We start from the raw sequence: 21,085 nt of genomic DNA on the forward strand, positions 1-21,085 counted from the left end.
ATATTGATGATAGTAATTCAAATTGATTTAGGAAAAGACATTCTGATTGAGTCCTGCCTAATAACATGGACTAATACAAGACTAGCAGTTGGTATCCGTAAAGAAAATACCAAATTATGAAGACTTTTTCTAAAAAAAGACTGTCTTTTCTTTATTATATGAAATCAGTTGTGTTAATGACAGGACATAATACAAGTTGATTCTTAAAGTGGCTGATAAAAAAAAAATTTGGTTTTGTAACTGAACTCATATAACTGCGTCTCCATCGTAGCCTTGATAGACAGGTCTTGTCATCTCTTGCCATGACCGCTTGTCGTTCCTCACCCAGCTATATCCTATTTATCCTTACAGATTCATTTTAGGCCTCATCTCCCCCAAGAGCTTTCAGTCTCCATGCCACGGCTCAACTGACTCCAAGAGCGCCACCTTCCTCTTCCGTAACAACCAACTCAAAGCACACTTAGTACTTAGCTCGTTACATGTCCCGCCTCTGCATTGCACAGTCAGTGCTCTGAAAGCAGGCGGGGACGGAAGAGTCTTAATCTCCAGGTCACCAAAAATTAGCTGGGTGCTTGGCACACACTAAGTCAGTACCCGCTACAAATTATAAGTTTAGTTCCTACAGTGTAAATCGCCTATAATGTTAAATCTTTTCACCTAAACTTATCAAAAGTTGCCTACAGTCTTTTTTTATTTAACAAAGCAGTATGTATTTTTTTATTATCTTAATACAAAACTATTATCGTAATTTGTTAGATATTTGAGACCGAGAAGTACTCCCAGGGTATAGCAAGTATGGACTCTAGGTGAGTCAAGCAGTACTGGGGAAAGGCTATGGTTGTAAATACTGGTTGGTGATGACTGGTCCTCCACACAGTGATCTTCTGAGAAAATGGAAGTGGCACTGTAGGAAGCTTGTGAGGAGAGTTTCCAGACAACCTCTGTCCCCAGGAAGCATATTGGTTTCCATAGAAAAAGACAACATTAGGAACAAAATTTGCTTAATATCACTTTGACTAAATACCTTCCCCTTAACTATTCAGGGCTCCAAATATTCTTATTTTGTATCTGTGAGAGAAACAATGTTTTGGATGTCTCACCCACATATACTTTTCCCCATTTCCTAAGAAAGATGTGGCAGACAGAAAGCAAGTAGTCTAAGGGACTGCATTCCTAGCTTTTGTATTTCAGAAACCTAGACTTCTCTGCCTTGTTCATTGGTTTACCCGAGGTGGAAAGACAGGGCAGGTGGAGCAAAGGGAAAGGAGGAAGATAAAGGAGTGAGGTTTTGGGTTTAGAACACCCCCCTACCTTGACTGAAAATCAGTCCTTTAGCAGAAACACATTCCTCTTTCACAGCGCGGACAGTTTAAGCATGAATGCCGGTGAAGCAACGAGAGAAGGCAGCGGCGCCTGGTGGTCCAGCCAGACTCCCCCCACAGCACACACTCAGCCCAACAGTAAATCTATACCAGAATGGTTGGCCAGAAGGGCACCAAGCTGGGGGAACCTGGGGGCACCTGGGGGACTCAGTCGGTTAAGTATCTGCTTTGGCTCAGGTCAGGATCCAGCCCCACGTGGTCATCAGGCTCCCTGCTGAGCAGGGAGCCTGCTTCTCCCTCTGTCCTCTAGCCCTACCCCACCCCCTCACCTCCACTCATGCTCTCTCGCTCTCTCTCTCAAATAAATAAATAAAATCTTAAAAAAAAAAAAAAAAAAAAAAAAGAAGGGCACCAATGAGATCCCCCGAGGTGCCAACAAAATCCTGGGTGTGTCTTCAACTAGAAAACTCAGAAAGCATTGCTCTGACCACTTGTGGCAATAACCTGATTTACCTCTGGAATGATCTACCTCTGGAATGTTATCATATACAGTTCTCTGGGAAGGGATGGCAAAATTCACCATGAGGCACAGGCAGGTACGTAGAAAATGTTTATTAGGACACTATTCATTACAGATGAAGAAAAAAACAAGTTTCTTACACAACGTCAATGAGTAGCTGGGCTGGGTCAGCAGCGCCTCGGGAGCCAGAAGGAGGCTGGGTCCCCCATTTCCAGCCCCCAGTGGCAGCAGGGTTCTGTAGGGGCAGGAGGAAGACAGGGGGAGACCCTGCCTGTGTGACTTCATTAAGGGGTGAAAAAGCAATCTTCTCCTGAAAGCTCCAAAACAGCATGATAACTTTTCCCTCTAAAGTAAAAATAGGTAGTTTCACCATCATACCTAAATACTGAAAAAAGAAAAATTGTCCCCAGGAAAGCACGGATCCAAACTTCAGGTATTATATGAACAACCGGGAGCCATGCAGGTGCTTGTTTAGGGGCCACAGGTTGCTCTCACCCACGTTGGAGGTGCGCCTCTGGCACTGTTTGCAGCGCCGGTACTTTTCACACTGGTCCAAGAGGAAGAGCTTGTCTGACGCCCTGAGGAGAGAGGAGGACGAGCAGCCATCATTAGGCGCCCCCTGAGTCTGTGCCAGGGTGGGGAAGGTGGTGATGGGGGGCACTGGGGTAGAAGAGAGGCAGAAGAGAAGTCACACCCACTCCCCACCCTCCAGGGGCTTACCACTCACCTGTGACGGCCCCCCTGCACTCCCTCCCACCCCCCACGCTGTTCCCTGCAGCTCAAGCCTGCTGGGCATCTCCTGCTTCCAAACCTCCCTTTATTTGATCACAAAACTCCTCTGTTAGCTTAAGTCAGGCCGGTGTTTGCTTTCCTTATTTTACAAATGAAAAAAAGTAAGACAAAAAGATCAGCTGCCTCTTCAAAGTTAGTGTGAATTCACAAAGCCATGACTAAACTCCCTAACTCTAAATGGTTCGTGGATAGCTAGGGAGAGGTGGCACGAGTCTGAAGTGTGGCAAGAAGATGTTCTTGGTTGGTTCCATCATGGGCATCTCTGTTTCCCAGTTGCCAGTCTTACGAACAACCCCCTGACTCTGCTCTTAAATGACTGCTCTGTCAGCCTTGAATGTGTTCAGAGGGAGTCTGTCTCCCTATTTCCAACTAGTTATTTCCAAGGAGAATTCCTGCTCTCCTCCCCCATGCCTCCTTACCCTCCGCAAAATGACACTAAAATCACCCTACATGGAGGCTAAGATCGGGGCGAGATGTGAAGTGTGTAACATACATCATGGCATTCTCCAAGCTCATCTCCATAACAGGCATTTCTAATACACCAGAGCAGCAGCTCCCACTGAAACCAGGATTCTCTTCTCCACCAGGTGTGCTAGGCAGCCACAACTAATGAACTGAAGTTGGCCCTGGAAACCTGTCTGCCATCCCAGCATCTCAGGAAAGTCCACGAGGAGCAGAGGGGGTTTCTCCACAAACAGAGCCCTTGAGGTTCCAATCGGGAATCACCTCTCGAAAGCCTTCTCCTCCAGGTCCCGCTGCCTCTTCATTGCAGCACTGCTTTCCCAATCCTCCTGCAAGCTCTGGTTGATTCTGTTCACCCGCTCCAGCTCAGCATTTCTGTCTGCCAGGCTCCTGGAGAGAACAGCATGGTCTGCTTCTATTCACAATGTAGGGAAGGGCAGGCACCAACCTTGGGAGCCCCATTCCCTTTATGGTAGATTAAACAGAAACATTCTGGTTTTGTTCACTACTCTTTGAAATATACTAAAAGGCATGAACACAGAACGAGGAAAAATACTAAAAACATTATAGCTCTCAAATAGTTTATGGGTCTAGGACCTTTCATCTTCAATCCTGGTTTAAATTAGCAGAATTGAAACCTTTTTCAAGTTAACAAATGCAGCCTTTTAAAGCCATTAATTTCCTTTGAGGCTAATTTAACTAAACTGAAGAATCATCTCAAATGGATTTCCTATACTTTAGGTTTCTTTCCTTTTATTCCAGTCTCTCAGCTGTCAGTAATCAGCCCACGAGTTGCCACAGGCATGTTACAAGGCAGAAGAGAGAGGAATTCAAATGAATGAATGGCTAGAGAAGGGAAAAGAAACAGAAGTGACCAGGCAAAGGAAAACAAAATCAAAAATACTTAATATTGTGAAGAAGGTAAAAAAAGAGAGAGTGAGAGAGAGAGTCTGGTGAAGGTCACAGTATCAGAGAAGTAATTGCAGAGTCTCTCTCTCCAAGTACCATGCCCCAGAATTCCCAGTGCTAAGTATCTCTATTACTGGTCTCCAGACGCTCAGCCTCTGCTGTTATGAATCATCTTAAACCTGGCTCAAATTATTTATATGTGTCTATTTCTTGCCCAACTGAAACTCCTACCTTCAGTTCTCATTAAAGTCTAGAAAGGACTTCACTAAATATGACCGTTGAGTTAGCCTGCTCTCAGGGCTCTGTGTTATAGGCAGCAACCGCCACTAGGTGTCAGGACTCTCTGATAAAAATCGGTAAAGTACTCTGCCGCTGGTTTGCGTCCCTGGAGAGCGCAGCCACATTTTCCTCTGATGAGCACGATTCAACAGTTCCGCTACTGTATGGTCATTACAAAGATTAAATGAGATAATATACACAAAGTGTCAATGCCTATCACACAATGGGAGTTCAATGACCAAATGGTACCTGCCATATAAACTTTTTTCCCTTTTCATTGTATTTTTTTTTAAAGATGTTTTTTATTTATTTGACGGGGGGGGGGGTCACAAGTAGGCAGAGAGACAGGGGGAAGCAGGCTCCCTGCCAAGCAGAGAGCCCGACGCGGGGCTCGATCCCAAGACCCTGGGATCGTGACCTGAGCCGAAGGCAGAGGCTTTAACCCACTGAGCCACCCAGGCGCCCCCATTGTATTTTTTTTTTTTTTTTTAAAGTAAAAACCACACAGGGGTGCTTAGGTGGCTCAGTCCATTAAAAGCCTGACTTGGGCTCAGGTCATGATCTCAGGGTCCTGGAATGGCGCCCTGAGTCAGGCTCCCTGCTCAGCAGGGAGTCTTCTCGTCCCTCTGCACCTCCCCTCTCGCCGCCTCATACTTTCTCTTTCTCAAGAAAATAAATAAAATCTAAAAAAAAATAGTAAAACCACATAACATAAAATTGACCATCTTAAACATTTCTAAGTGTATAGATACATGGTATATTTACACGGTTGTGCAACCAATATCTAGAACTCTTTCCATATTGCAAAACTGAAACTCTGTACTTATTAAACCACTCCCCATTCCTCCCTCCCCCTAGCCCCTGGCAGCCACCATTCTACTTTGTTTCCATGAATCTGACCACTCTGAATACTGTACAGAAATGGAATCATACATTTGTCTTATTATGACTGGCTTATTTTACTTAGCGTGATGTCATCACTGTTCATCCATGTTCAGCATGTGTCGTAATTTCCTTCCTTCTGAAAGCTGAGTAACAGTCCATTGCATACATATAACACGTCTTGTTTATTCATCCCTCTGTGACTAGGTATTTGTATTGCTTCCATGTCTTGGCTACTGAACGCTGTTACGAACATGGGAGTGCAAATATCTCAAGATCCTGCTTTCAACTCCACCAAAAAAAAACCCAAAAAACTAAACAAACTACCTGAACTGATCAATTAATTCAGTAAGGTCACAGGATACAAAATCAATGTACAGAAATCTGTTCCATTTCTATACACTAATAATAAAGCAGCAGAAAGAGAAATTAAGAAAACAAACCCATTGGGGCACCTGGGTGGCTCAGTCAGTTAAGTGTCCCACTCTTGATCTCAGCTCAGGTCTTAATCTCAGTGTCATGAGTTCAAGCCCCATGTTGGGCTCCACACTGGGCATGGAGCCTACTTAAAAAAAGGAAAGAGAAAACAATCCCATTTTCAATTGCACCAAAAAGAATAAAATACCTAAGAATAATCAATGAAGGAGGTGGAAGATCTGTACTCCAAAAACTATAAAACATTGATTAAAGAAATTGAACACAGGGGCTCCTGGGTTGCTCAGTTGGTTAAATGTCTGCCTTCAGCTCAGGTCATGATTTCAGGGTCCTGGGATGGACCCTGCTTAGTGGGGAGCCTTTGTCCCTGCCCCCTTCCTGCTCATGCTCGCTCTCTCTCTCTCTCTCTCTCTCTCAAATAAATAAATAAATAAATAATGTCTTAAAAAGAAAGAAAAGAATGAAAGAAATTGAACATAAACAAATGGAAAGATATTCCATGCTTATGGATTGGAAGAACAAATATTGTTTAAATGTCCATGCTACCCAAATCCATCTACAGATTTACCGCAATCCCTATCAAAATACCAACAACATTTTTCACAGAACCAGAACAAATAAGTCTAAAATTTGTATGGAAACCACAAAAGACTCTGAATAGCTAAAGCAATCTTGAAAAAGAAATACAAAGCTGGAGACGTCACTATTTTAGACTTTAAGTTATATTACAAAGCTGTAGTGATCAAAACAGTATGGAACTAACACAAGAATAGACACACAGATCAGTGAAACAGAATAGAGAGCCCAGCAATAAATCCATAACTATATGGTCAATTAATCTTTAACATAGCAGGGAAGAATATCCAATGGGGAAAGAAATCTCTTCAAATTGTGTTGGGAAAACTGGACAACAACATGCAGAAGAATGAAACTGGACCACCTTCATACACCACACACAAAAATAAACTGCAAATGGATTAAAGACCTAAATGTGAGACCTGAAACCATAAAATCCTAGACGAGAGCATAGGCAGTAATTCTCTGACATTGGCTATGACATATTTCTAGATATATCTCCTGAGGCAAGGGAAACAAAAGCAAAACTAAACTATTGGGACTATATCAAAATAAAATATATATAAAGAACTTAAATAACTCAACACTAAATATATATATATATATATATATATATATATATATATCCAAGTAAAAAAATGGGCAGAAGATATGAACAGACATTTCTCCAAAGAAGACCTACAGATGGCTAACAGACATGAAAAGATGCTCAGTATCACTCATCATCAGGGAAATGCAATTCAAAAACCACAATGAGGTTTCACCTCACACCTGTCAGAATGGCTAAAATCAGAAACACAGGAAACAACAAATGCTGGCGAGGATGTGGATAAAAAGGAACCCTTGGGCATCATTGGTGGGAATGCAAACTGTTACAGCCACTGTGGAAAACAATATGAAGGTTCCTCAAAAAATTAAAAATAGAACTACCTTACAATCCAAGTAATCACATTACTGGGTATTTACCCAAAAGGGGGAAAAAAACAACACTACTTTGAAGGGATATATGCATCCCTGTATTTACTGCAATGTTATTACTATAGCCAATTATGAAAACACCCCAAGTGTCTATTGATGAATGGATAAAGAAGATGTGGTGTATATAGGTGTATATATACACACACCCACAATGGATATTATTCAGCCATAAAAAAGAATGAAATCATGCCATTTGCAACAACATGGATGGGTCTAGAGAGTATTATGCTAAGCAAAATAAGCCAGTCAGAGAAAGACAAATACCAGATGATTTCACTCATATGTGGAATTTAAGAAACAAAACAAATGGGTGTGTGGGTGGCTCAGTGGGTTGGGCCTCTGCCTTTGGCTCAGGTCATGGTCTCAGGGTCCTGGGATCGAGTCGGGCTCTCTGCTCGGCAGGGAGCCTGCTTCCCCATCTATCTGCCTCTCTCCCTACTTGTGATTTCTCTCTCTGTCAAATAAATAAATAAATCTTAAAAAAAAAAAAAAAGAAAACAAATGAACAAAGGAGCAAAAAAAGAGAGACAAGCCAAAACAAAACAAACAAAAAAACAAAGAACAGACTCTTAGCTATAAAGAACAAACAGATGGTTACCAGAGGGCGGGGAGGTGGGAGATGGGTGAAGTAGGTAAAGGGGATTATCTTGATAAGCACTGAGTAATGCACAGAGGCATTGAATTACTACATGGTACACCTGAAACTAATATAACACTGCATGTTAACAACACTGGAATGAAAATTTTAAAAATAAAATAAAAACTTTAATTTAAAAAAATCCTGCCTCAAATCTTTTGGATATATACATAGAAGTGGAATTAGTGAATCATATGGTAATTCTATTTTTAATTTTTTGACAAACTGCCATGTTGTTTTCCACAGTGGCTGCACCATTTTACATTCCCACCAACAGAGCACAGGGTTTCTATTTCTCTACATCCTCGCCAACACCTATTATTTTCTGGGTTTTTGATAGTAGCCATCCTAACAGGTAGGAAGTAGTATCTTTCTCTCTGTGTTTTCTTTCTTTTGTTTGTTTAGTTTTGGTTTTGGTTTTCTTTCTCTTTCCCTTTTACAACATAATAGCATCTTAATGGTTTTGTCTACCAGTAAATAGACAGTTTTCTTCCTTTCTAATCTTTTGAATAGTCTAAAAGAAGTACTTGTTAAATGTTTCACAGTGCATGTGGTATAAGAAAAATCTATAATTAGGGACACTTGGTGGCTCAGTCGGTTAAGCATCTGCCTTTAGCTCAGGTCACGATCCCAGGGGTCCTGATATTGAGTCCCGCATTGGGCTCCTTGCTCAGTGCGGAGCCTGCTTCTCTCTCTGCCTGTTGCTCCCCCTGCTTGTACTCTCTCTCTCTCTCTCTCTAATAAATAAAATCTTAAAAAAGAAAAAGAAAAAGAAAAATCTATAATTATTCTTGATTTGGACATTTCACAAAGAATCAAAGCACAGTATTAATACAAGATAAATGAGAGCACATTTCATCTTTGCCCTTGTGAAACCTTATGACACTGTTCGCAAATGTATGTTTCCTTTTCATAAAGCCCTCGGGGGCAGAAAAGATAGCCATCTCATCCATCTACGTTGCAGGGATATATACATCTTAAACAGTAGAAGATGTTTTCCTACCTCTGCATGAATGAGTTGCAAAGGGAAGAGTGAACAGTTTGCTAACTGCTTACTTCATTCAGCTGCCATAGACTTGGCACTCCAGGATAGACATGTGATCGGAATCAAGTTATTAAATTGTGTGATACAAACCACAGCTACATTTGCAATCTTGCCATCCTACTTGGGTGCCTTTATTCACTGGAGTGGAGAATCCCTGTCTCTCCAGTTCAGATAAGCAAATAGTCAAGGAAACATGAACTACTTCTTGCCTTATAGAGGCAAAAATCTAATTAAATGCTAAATGGTGTCTATTCCAAACAGGACAAAGGAGGGCACCTGGCAGCCGAAGAAGGCTCACCTGTGCACGTTTCAGAGTGGGAGATCATTTGTTAACGAGCAGCTACCTCACCGTGGTTGTGATGTTCTTTCCCTTAGTGATTAGGGATGTTGAGCATTTTTGCATATGCTTTTCAGCTACTATTGTATTCTTTGTAAAAGCAGAATTTTAAAAGTCAGCTTAATTTAGATGCCAAGCAAGTGAGAAAATGAGCCACAGGGGAGACCACAAGGATTCTCACAAGACTGCTGGTGGAGGGAACTCGCCTTACCTTTTTAGAAAGCAAACTGCTGGTATCTGGTAATATTTAAAATGTGCCATACGCTTGATCCAGCAGCTCCGCTTTTAGGATTTTATCCAACAGAAACAAAAGAACAAAAGAAACCAATAGAACAAAAGAAAGAAACAAAAGAACCAATATAAAGATATATATTTAAAATGTTTAATGCAAAAGTTGTAATAGCAAACCAGCTGGAAGCCGAGTGAATTTTCATCAACAGTGTAAAAGTTAAATTACAATAATTAAATTAATCAAATTTTATTATGATTAAATTATACTAATCCATGTTATAGATGTTATGCTGCCAATAAAAAAGGAATTAATTTTGCTTCTATGTACTGACCTAACTATAAATTAATGATGCATTATTAGGTTAAAGAAAAGTTGGGCTGCAGAGTAATGTATACGATCTCATAGTTCTTTTCATTTACAAAAGTAGAAGGAAATTTTCATTTACAAAAGTAGAAAGAAAATATATATGTGGGTATTGTGTGAAGATATTTGTAAAGAGTAGGAAAAAATATAGAAGGCTGGGGGAGACTATTAACCTTGTTTTATTCTACCAGTTGACTTATTTTAATGAACATGAATTGTTCTATTTTTTATAAACAAAAGCAGAAAAGTTTAAAGAAAAAGAATACTTTAGAGGCACCTGGGTAGCTCAGTGGGTTAAGCCTGTGCCTTTGGCTCAGGTCATGATCTCAGGGTCCTAGGATCAAGCCCCAGATAGGGCTCTCTGCTTGGTGGGGAGCCTGCTTCCCTCTCTCTCTGCCTGCCTCTCTGCCTACTTGTGATCTCTGTCTGTCAAATAAATAAATAAAATCTTTAAGAAAAAACAAAAAGAATACTTTAACAGGCCTGTTTAGATCACTCTGACTAAATTATCCCCTCTGAAAGTGACCCTTTATTTGCCACAGGAGGCTTTAAGATGACATCTTGAGATGAACGAGAGACAGGGAAGTTGGAAAAGAGTTGAGAGAGAGGGGCCCCTGGTTGGCTTAGCTGGTTCAGTGTCTGCCTTCAGCTCAGGTCATGATCCCAGAGTCCTGGATCGAGCCCCGCATTGGGCTCTGCCTGCTTCTCCTCCTCTCTCTGCCATCCCCCCACCCCCAGCCCCTCACTTACGCTCTCTGGCTCTATCTCTCTGTCAAATAAATAAATAAAATCTAAAAAGAGAGAAAAAGAGAGAGATAAGTGAGAGAATCTGGGATACCATGTAAGGATATAGAAATGGAAGACAAGGATCTAACCCATACAGAAAAGGGGGGGGGGTGGTCTGTGACCAGAGCTTCAACAAGAGAGATAACCAACACCACAGTTCATATTTGTTCAGACCTCTGCAGTTTCCAAAAATGTCCTCGAATACATAATCTCACGTTCTTCTCACAGTAGGGATAGGTAGGGCAGGTTCAACAGGTATATTATCCCTTATTTTCATGTGAGGAAAAGAGGGCTCAAAGACCTCATGTGTGTTTTGGCCCAGGTCATACAGCTTGGAAATGGCAGAGTTTAACACCACTCATTATTAGAGAAACGCAAATCAAAACTACAATGAGCTGTCACTTTATACCAATTAGAATAACTAAAATCAAATGACAAGAAACAAGTGTTGGCAAGGATGTGGATAAAAAGGAACCCTCATGGAGTATTGGGAGGAATATAAATTTGTGCAGGCACTGTGAAAACAGTATGGAGGTTCCACAAAAAATTAAAAATAGAACTACCATATGATCTAGTAATTCTACCTTTGGGTATTTACCCAAAGAAAATGAAAACACTAATGCAAAAAGATATCTGTACCCCTACATTTACTGCAGCATTGTTTACAGTAGCCAAGATATGGAAGCAACCTAAGTATCCATCAATAGACAAATGGGTAGGAAAAATGTGGTATCTATCTGTCTATCTATCTATCTGTCTATCTATCCATCCATACACACACACACACACACACACACACACACACACATATGCACACCATGGAATATTACACTGCTATTAAAAAGGACAAATTCATGCCATTTGAGACAACATGGATGGACCTAAAGGGTTTCTGAGAAAGATAAATACCATATGACTGTAAAAAATATGAATAAACAAACAAAAAGCAGACTCAACAGAGAACAAACTGGAAGCTTGCCAAAAGGGAGGGGCATGGAGGGTCAGGCAAAATCGGTGAAGGGGAGTGGGACATATAGGCTTCTAGTTATGGAATGAATAAGGCAATAAAAGACACAGCATAAGGAATAGGGTCAATGACATCGTTAAGAGCAATGTACCAGGACAGATGGTCGCTACGCTTGTGATGAGCATAGTAGAAAGTATGGACTTATCAAATCAAAAGGAAAGAAAAAAAAGAAACTGGGTGTCTGATGGTTGAATTTTCATATATTTTCACTGATAGGGCATCAAGTCCTGCCTTGCCCACCCTGCCACCTTCACCACACCTCGCCCGCCATAAGTACAGCTCACTACATCAACAGTTCTTTGAAGGAAGGGGCTTTATTGGAGGCTGAGAAAGAGCCCAAGTTTCAGGTCGGAGTCTAGTTGAGCACAGCAGCACGTTTGTCACTCACATTGTATTTCCAATGGATCGTGCTGATCTGGACAACTCTTTTAAGAAGCTGTACTGCAAAGGAAGGGAAAAACATGGAGCGGTAACTGGAGGGAGGAGGAGGATCGGGTCTGGTTGGTTGGGTTTTCTAATCAATAACTTTTCTTCATAGGGTGAATTGTAAGGACAAACCAAGATGAAGGATTTAATAAGCTTAGAACAATATTTTGCACACAGTCACTCCTCAGTGTGTTCACTATTATTTTTGCTTCTTGCTGTTGCAGGGGGAAGAGAGAGAGAGAAAGAACAGCAAGATGGAAAGGGGAGCAGGAGAGGAGGAGGTGGGGGGAGGGAGGAAGATCTGGGCTCTCTCACTCTCTCTGTGTCCTCCGAAGCATCTGCAAATCCCGCTTCTGTTCCACCAGCTGCTGCAGGATGGTTCTCCTCCTGTGGCTGGCAGCGGCCTCCAGCTGGTGCTTCATGTAATTCTGTTCTCGCTTTTGCTTTTCCACCGTCAGCTCACCCTCATCCTTACCAAAGATGGGCTCACTAGAGTCTGGCTCAAACATGGGAAGTTGCAGGGGTTTGTTCTTTATCTGAAACAGGGACACACATCGTGCAGACCAGAATTCTACCAGGCAATAAACCGTACACACAACACCGTAGCACAGTAAAATACCAACCCCCCCCCCCCAGAGGAAGGAACGAGGGCCTCCAAAACCACAAAATGGGTAACATATAAGGCTACTCATCACATGAGAGCTCTTATAGATTTTTAGAATGCTACTGAAGCACAGCATAATTTTTAAGATAACAGTTGTCCCCTTACCTGCGCATCCAAAGCTCTCTTGTAACACTGTGTTTCTTCCATCTTATCTTTTATATACTGGGCTCTTTGTGCAGCGAGTCTGGCAATTAGGAATGAGAGAAGCGGGGTGCACAGTGTGTTACTACTGTCTCTGGTAACAGAGACTAACAGCACTAAAACCTGTTTCCTAAGTATCAACAGGAGTGAGAGACTGGTATATAAAAAGTGGTATTTCCTCCCAGAGCTTTCATTTTAATGAAACAGATCCAAAGTTATTAAACATTTTAATAACAGATCCAAAGGCTAGTGGACAGTGTGTTGAATATAGGACAGACAGGACAGATGTAAGCAGGGGAATGACCATTTTGTCCAAACTCACTACCTCTGGACAGGTAGCCCTCCACCCACCATGCTTTAAAACAAAAACCTAGATAGGAAAGCAGGAAGTGTCTATTCACTCTATAAAATGATTCACCATATGATTCCTTTTTAAGAAAAGTGATCTTTCCTGTTATAAATTTGATTCTGTTACAGGCAACCCACAGGGAACCCATATGATCCATAAAGTGAGTATAATGGAACATATACATTTTATAGAAAAGTAAATCTTTCGTCATAAAAACCAGTTTACTCTTTAAGAGTCTCTTCCCTACTACAGTAACCTCTTTAATTGCTCTCCTGACCTCAGCTGTAGAAACAGGACCCCCTTAGGCAACTCTGACCCTATCCCAGGCCTCAGGTGACCTAAGCAAGACCAATCAGATTCTCATTTCTGAAAATTTGTAATTGGGACTAATATTCCCCCAAGTTCGGGCTGAAAAAGAGATGATGTCAACCAAGGAGCTGTGGGTACAAGCAGAGGGAAAGCATTTCTTACACATGCCTGGTTCTACCCCACTTACGTCCCCCACACACTCCTACCCTTACTACTTCATCCCTACCCCTACGTACACCAAAAGTAGAGACACCCCTACTTACAACAAAACGCCAGCTTGCCTTGAGATCAGCGGCGAGTAGCTGGGAGTGCTGCTAGTTCAAGACAAGTCCCTCCCTCCACCTGCCAGTATTAGCGATCACAACACAGTACAAAAGGATCCTCTATCACGAATTACAGATTGCTAATCCTTCCTCTAATGGTCATTATACTAATGATAGCCTTTTCGTTTTTCTAAAGAAATGTCAAGCTGGCTGCTAGCTGGGTTGGTTTTCCCAGTCGGTTGAGCTATGCTAATGAAACTACCGACGCTGATTCAATCCCACATGGAAATAAGCTTCACAGGAAAATTCTGAACCCATTTTTCAGGGCCTGTCAGCTAGACTCACTCCTCTGTGAGTTGTACTTGTTCTAGGCGGTCCATCAACTCTCTGTTTTGTCTTTGCTTTATTTCTTTTTCCCGTCTGTTATCCATTTGTTTCAGGAGACTTTGGGAGTATTCTTCTTGTTTTAGAGCATTAATCTCAGGACTGAGTGGCCGTTTATCAAAGAGGAAAGATTTCTGGAAAGAAGGAGAAGCAATGCATTTACTCTAAAATACCCAAAATCAACAAAGAATAAAGGTAGTAATTCAGAAGACTAAAGTCAATTATTAATTTACAGTATTTGCCCAGTCCTCGACACACTGACCAGCTAGTGTTGAGGCAACCCACAGAACAATGGGAGTGTGCTCAAGGACGAATCTGAGCAGAACTGACAAAACCCCATACCTGAGAGAGAAATGAAACAGGGTATCATGGAGGAGGTCCCGAGCTCGCACAACACACAGGTGGAAAGAAGGAGTTCTGAGTGAGAGCAAAAGCATGAGCAAGGACTGAGCAGATGTGGGAGGAGGGAGAACTGAATACCCGCTCTGGGCCTGGCCATTCTAGACGCTGACGGAGATCCACAGAGAGCCTGGCGCATGGAGCCTGCCTTCCGGTACAGGAGATAGGGAACAAGTGAACAATATATCATCGTTTAAGGTAGGGATTAAGTGCTAGGAAGCCCTTATCATAGCAAGTGGGTGGGAACAGGGCTAAAGCAGTTGGGTATTAGAGAAGTCCTTTCAGTAAAGTTGGCTGAACACCTCCACTGCAAATATCAGGCGACCTGTGTCCCATACAGAAAGAATAGCAAGTGCAAAGGCACAAGATGAAAATGAGTTAGGCATGTTTAATGAGCAGAAGGAAGGTCTACATGGCTGAAGCACAGTGAGCAAGAGAAAAGAAGTAGGAGAGCTCAAAGAGGAAGGCAGGGCCATATGGACCTGATAGGTCAAGGTAAAGAGTTTAAATTTTGTTTTAAATCACCGGGAGACCATTAGAGGTTTTAAACAGGAGAATGTTATGTTTGGGTTAAGTTTTAAAAGATCACTTGACTGCAGTGTGGAGAATAGATTGTAAAGTGGAAGAAGGGAAGTGTTTCAGAAACTGAGCCTTATAATGTGGCTTGTACTAGGATACACTGGTAACCCTGGAGATGAAGGGTGTGAAGAGATGAGATACATTTGGGCAGTAAAGGCAACTGTGCTTGAGGATGGCTAGATGGAGGAGACAGGGGAGCAGCAATCTGGGATCACTCCTTGGTTTGGGCTTTGTGCAACTGTCTGCCAGGTGATGCCACTTACTGAAATGGGGAGGCAAAGAGAAGGACAGGTGAGGAGAGGGATCAAAAGTTCTGATTTGGGGAGGAGCGTGGAGGGATGGGGTAACTGGGTGGTGGACATTAAGGAGGGCATGTGATGTAATGAGCACTGGGCTTTATATAAGTCTGATGAATTACAAGCCTGTACCTCTGAAACCAATAATACATTATATGTTAATTAATTGAATCTAAATTTTAAAATATTTTAAAAATAAATAAGTAAATAAATTCTGTTTTGGTCTTTTTAAGATGTCTGCAGATACATCAAAGAGGATACACAAAGTAGGCAGCAATAACCGTAATTTGGAACTTATATGTAAGAAGAGAAAAGTATCAGGCTTGAATCTCAAAAGTATCATGTCTTCTTCCTCCCTCCCTGCTGTCCCTCCCTGGAAGGTTCTTCCACCATCCCCTCCTTTACCCAACTCCTTTATACAAGGAAGTCCCCGCACATCTCTGGTCTGGGTCAAGTGACTCTTTGCTCACATGCTGCCCTGTTCAAAGATTTATCACAGCATTTATGATACCACACTCTTAGCACTTCAAACCTGTCTCCTCCAGTAACCTGAGACCTCTTCCAGGAGGGACCTTGTCTTATTCCTCTTTGTATTCCTAGCCATGAGCACGGTGGCCAGCACATAGGAGTCCAATAAATGTTGGGTGATGAATAAAGAAAAGGTATTTTATCAGAGTTATGTCCCGTGTGTCAGACCACCTAGACAGTGGTGTGAAGGGAGAAAGATTCAGCAAAATAAAGGTATGTGCACAGTTATTGATAATATTAAATCAGTGGTGAGGCAGGTAGCTCACCTCCACAGAAGAGCTGGGTTGTTCAAACTTAACTTGCACCTACAAATCTCAGGAGGATCTTATTCAAATGTAGAGTCCCACTCTGGAGGGATGGGGTCCCTCAACTCTGCATTTCCAGCAAGCTCCCAGGTCATACTGGCTCTCCAGATCCACGGCTCCTGGGGCATTACTGTAGTACACTGCCCCCCACCACCCGTCCCAGGGCCTAGCTGAGAATTACTATCATTAAAAAGTACCATAGTATCGAACAGAGACTGTACTGCAGATGTGAAGAGTCTGGACACAGACGCTGGACAACTCCTGACCCAGAGCAAGGCTACAAACTTGCACAACCCACCTTTCACCTCGGCCACCTACACAATGGTACAGCCTACAGCACAGAGAATGGATCCAAACACTCCCGGATGGAGCAGGCATTGGCAACAGAAATTTTGCAAACACTCACATAAAATTCAGGTTTCTCATTCTTGTGGACTCTTATAGCTTCAGCAACTCCAAGGTTGTAGGCAGCATTTTTCTGATTTTGTTCTCTATTAGCCAGACTTCTCATCTTTGAGAAAAAAATCACATATTGACATAGAGCCTTTAAAATTTTAATTCTATTACATTATAATTATCTAACCAAGGTAGAAACTTGCCTTTTGGAGGCAATGGCACTTTCTGATGTCTTCTTAGATCTATAAAAGTAGGTTGGGGAAGATTTTTTTATTTCCTGTTTTGGAGCTTTAGGCATCACCTCTATGGGAATCATAAGAGGGAATGGAAGATTTCATAAGTAGTTACCTGATATCACAAATGCAAGAAGAAGCAGTAGGGTCAATTGGAGACCTCAGAAATCTGGATAGTGCAAATGTGAACATGCCATTCTCTCTTTCCTTGCTTAGGTAGGCCATGATTTTGAAGGGAAAAGCCTTGATTATGTCTTATTAGAAATCACAATTTAAACCATATCAATCCAGGAATTCTACTTTTAAAATTCAATCCTTGGGGGTGGGGGAGAGGGAGAAATCAGCAACAGATGCAAACATTCAGTTGCTTGGGTGTTCATCCCAGTGTTGCTCATTATTAGTGAAAACTTGGATACAACCTACGTTTTAATCCCGCAGTAAGTAAATGATCAAATATGTTACAGAACAGACATATTTAAGTTGGTTTTGGGGGATTTTGTTTGTTTGTTTGTTTGTTTGTTTGTTTTTAAGTAGGCTCTATGCCCAGCTCGGAGCCCAATATGGGGCTTGAACTCACAACCCTGAGATCAAGCTCTGAGCAGAAATCAAGAGTCAGACACCCAACCAACTGAGCCACCCAAGCACCTAATGGAGCATTTTAAATGGCACTTTATAATCATGTTCTACTGTCCCATGTTAAGCACTCTTTAATCAAGGTGTTGAACTACCTGCTGTTTTAAGAGAGCCTCTTGATCCTTCAGGATTTGATACTGCTGAATGAGTCGCTCATCTTCTATCTCTCTCCTCTTCCTTTCCTCACTGTAGCACAATGGGGAATTGCGCTGTGCTCGTTGCAAACACACATAACACATCTCCTACAATACCAGGTTTGAAGACATATTAATTCTTGCCTTTTACTTTTTTGCCTTCACAATCCCTTCATAAGCTCTCCAAAGATTGAGTATGTCAAGCAACATACTTCATAAAAAGATGTATTAATGACAATTAGTAAAATGAGATTTGTAGAGTGGGCTCCCAAAATACCCAAGAGGATATACTGAACTCTCATTTGATCGGAAGCATTTATAGCAACGCAAAATTAGAAAGAGATATCCCAACCCTACTTCTGTTAACCCTAGCAGATTTTGACTAGTAGAAAGATTTACTAAAGTCCAATTTGGGACTGAGTACATGAGCCAAATCCATACATTGAAAAAAAGAGTAATTCCCATAACTCTCATTTAGAAACAGAAGTCAGAGGAAGATTCTGATTGGATTTTTTTTGTTGGTTTGAAAACACTGTACCTGTCCTGCCTTATTATGATCCTGGCAGGTGGGGACTGGAGAAAGTTTAGGCTTCATTTCACTTTTCAAACAACCTGGAGATGACAAACTATAAAAACAGTGCGACACTAATTAATGTTTAAAACAGTCTGACATGAGCAATGATAATTCTAGAGGCAAGTATAAATATAAAAGAAATAAAAATACTTTTTTTTTTTTTGCAGAGAACCTCTATGCATAGAGGTTAAGAACCCATGCTTCATAGCAAATAAACTTGGGTTTGAATCCCGCTTTTTTGCTTATAAGCTGATGCCATTAGGCAGGCTGAGTCATCTTGCAAAGCCTCAGTTACCAATTCTGTGAAACTGGGATAAAATTTATTCATTCTATAAAATGAATTGTGCTTATTATATGCACTGTTTTAGGCATGGGAGGTGTAGTGAACAACAAAACATAGGAAAAAAGAAAGAAAGAGAAATCCTGGGCCTAATGGAATTGACATTCTGATAGGAACTGATGGCCAGTTGATAAATAAGATGAATGAAGGAATTCAATAGTATGTATGATGGTGATAAATGCCTTGCAGTGCTGGAGGGACAGAATGTATTAAACCATAAGCAGAATCCCCAGGGATGCTCCACCAAGATGACATTTGAATAAGGTGAGGGAGTAAAAATAATCAGATACCCAATGGAAAAAAGTATTCCAGGCAGAGTGAATGAGTGCAAAGTCCTTGGTGTGAGAGTGTGCCTGTGCTCAATGTGGCCAGAGGGAGATGAGACCGTAGACAAAAAGTAGGAGGGGGGGCGCCTGGGTGGCTCAGTGGGTTAAAGCCTCTGCCTTCGGCTCAGGTCATGATCCCAGGGTCCTGGGATCGAGCCCCACATTGGGCTCTCTGCTCTGCAGGGACCCTGCTCCCTCCTCTCTCTCTCTCTCTCTCTCTGCCTGCCTCTCTGCCTACTTGTGATCTCTGTCAAATAAATAAAATCTTAAAAAAAAAAAAAAAGTAGGAGGGAGATCAGAGATCAGGCAGGATCTTGAACCTGGGTAAGAGTAGGAATCCATTGGAGGGAACAATGTCCAGGATTAACAAAACTATGGAGAAGATAGCCCTCCCTCATTTTCCTGCTCCTGGGAAGATAATTTGATACAACCTTCCTAAAAATAATTGCTAACATGTATGAAAGACATGAAAAATGGGCTCATCTCTTATCTCAAAACTTTTGTTAAATTTTTTAATCCTATAGGATATTCAAATGTGAGCAGAGACTTCTGTGTAGTTATATTATCCCAATATTATTTATAATATTTAAAAAACTAAATATCATCTGAATATACAAAAGCAGACTGGTCAAACAAAAGGTTAAATCACTGAAATGATATGCAATTATTTGTTTATATCCTGAGATATTTAAAGCCATGGGGAAATGTTTACCACTTATTGTGGTAAACAAAGCTTCATGATACGATCTCAGTTGTACTTAAAATGTGTACAGGTTTCAACTATAAATATATGTATATATTGTATATGCATTAAAATGAAGAATATATACCACGATATTAGCAGAAAGTTTCATCTACTTATGGGGTTATGACTGATTTTTTGTATCTTTTGCTTTTCTCATTTTTTAAAAATTTCTGTGATAAACAGATATTACTTTAATGATCAGCACAAAAATCATTTTTTGGTCCACACCAATAGGAAGCCTTCATTAATAATCCCTAACAATTAATTACTCCCTCCTCTTTGCAGCTTCTGTACTTTCTTCTGTTGTCTTTGTCATGAGTATTACTTCTTCAGCATCAGTCTCCCTAAAAGACTCTTTTATGAAGGCAAGTTTATATGGTCTTTTATATGTTGTATGGCTCTGTATCTTCAGTATCTAGAATAATGTTGGGCATGCAGTGGTGCTCAGTGTCTGTTGGATTGAACTAAATTCCAAAGAACAAGACATTTACTTCTCAATTTTCTTTCATAACAGTGAGATTATTTAAAACAAGTGTGCTGGGGTGCCTGGGTGGCTCAGTGGGTTAAGCCTCAACCTTCAGCTCAGATCATGATCTCACGGTCCTGGGATGGAGCCCTGCATTGGGCTCTCTGCTCAGCCGGGAGCCTGCTTCCCCCTCTCTCTCTTTGCCTACCTCTCTGCCTACTTGTGATCTCTGTCAAATAAATAAACAAAATCTTAAAAAAAAAAGTGTGCCTAATGTTTTGAACATGACCTTAGTATCCAAGAAAGTGCATAAATCATACATATGATAGCTGATACATTGTGACACATTAATAAATTCAAAGTTGACAGCACAGTGCAAGGTACATAGTAGATGCTCAATAAATACTTGCATACAGTTGACTGATTGGAGGTCTTAAAAAGTGTCCTCCTCAAAGAGGAAAAAAATATAGAAATCTTTTGATGTAAAATTGTTAGAAGACATGGCCATGATGATTTGTAATACATCCATTGATTCAAAGAACATTTATTAAGTGCCAACCATGTTTAGCAAAGCTGCTTTCCAATTTTATCTAAATATGAAACTGTGTCATATTGTAATATCCAAGCACAGGAAACAACGAGGGGAAGCCTGGGTGGCTCTGTCCGTTAAGCATCTCCCTTCAACTCAGGTTACGATCCCAGGGTCCTGGAATCGAGCCCGACATCGAGCTCCCTGCTCAGTGGGGAGTCTGCTTCTTCCTCTCCCTCTGCTCCCCCTGCTCATGAGCTCTCTCACTCTCTCTCTTGGCTCTCTCACTCTCTCTCTCTCTAACAAATAAATAAATAAAATCTTTAAAAAAAAAGAAAGAAAGAAAAAGAAAAGGGAAGTATTCATAAATCCACAAAGAGATTTAGATGTTCCCTCCTCTGTGCTGTTTCCAAGTATCCTACTGAATCAACTAATTATTCTATGTATGTCTGGGTTCCCCACTGGGTGGTAAGCCCTGACTGTA

The 21,085-nt window shown here is 41.3% G+C and overlaps 1 protein-coding gene across 2 annotated transcripts in view; it reads right to left on the reverse strand.

Moving 5' to 3' along the window:
* Positions 1–2,278: 2,278 nt before the first annotated feature.
* Positions 2,279–21,085, reverse strand: part of LOC111154497 (coiled-coil domain containing 81) — a 41,603-nt gene continuing 22,796 nt past the window's right edge. For both annotated transcript variants that reach the window (XM_022514122.1, XM_022514121.1), the window contains 8 exons: positions 18,160–18,247; positions 17,583–17,729; positions 16,632–16,736; positions 14,080–14,252; positions 12,778–12,856; positions 12,324–12,544; positions 3,361–3,486; positions 2,279–2,420 (listed from right to left, as the gene is read on the reverse strand). In XM_022514122.1, the coding sequence (XP_022369830.1) occupies positions 2,279–2,420; positions 3,361–3,486; positions 12,324–12,544; positions 12,778–12,856; positions 14,080–14,252; positions 16,632–16,736; positions 17,583–17,729; positions 18,160–18,247 (1,081 nt within the window). The remainder of the gene's footprint in view (positions 2,421–3,360; positions 3,487–12,323; positions 12,545–12,777; positions 12,857–14,079; positions 14,253–16,631; positions 16,737–17,582; positions 17,730–18,159; positions 18,248–21,085) is intronic.

This window comes from Enhydra lutris, unplaced genomic scaffold, assembly GCF_002288905.1.
Source record: "Enhydra lutris kenyoni isolate GAN:26980312 unplaced genomic scaffold, ASM228890v2 scaffoldscaffold37, whole genome shotgun sequence".
NCBI classification, from domain to species: Eukaryota; Metazoa; Chordata; class Mammalia; order Carnivora; family Mustelidae; genus Enhydra; species Enhydra lutris.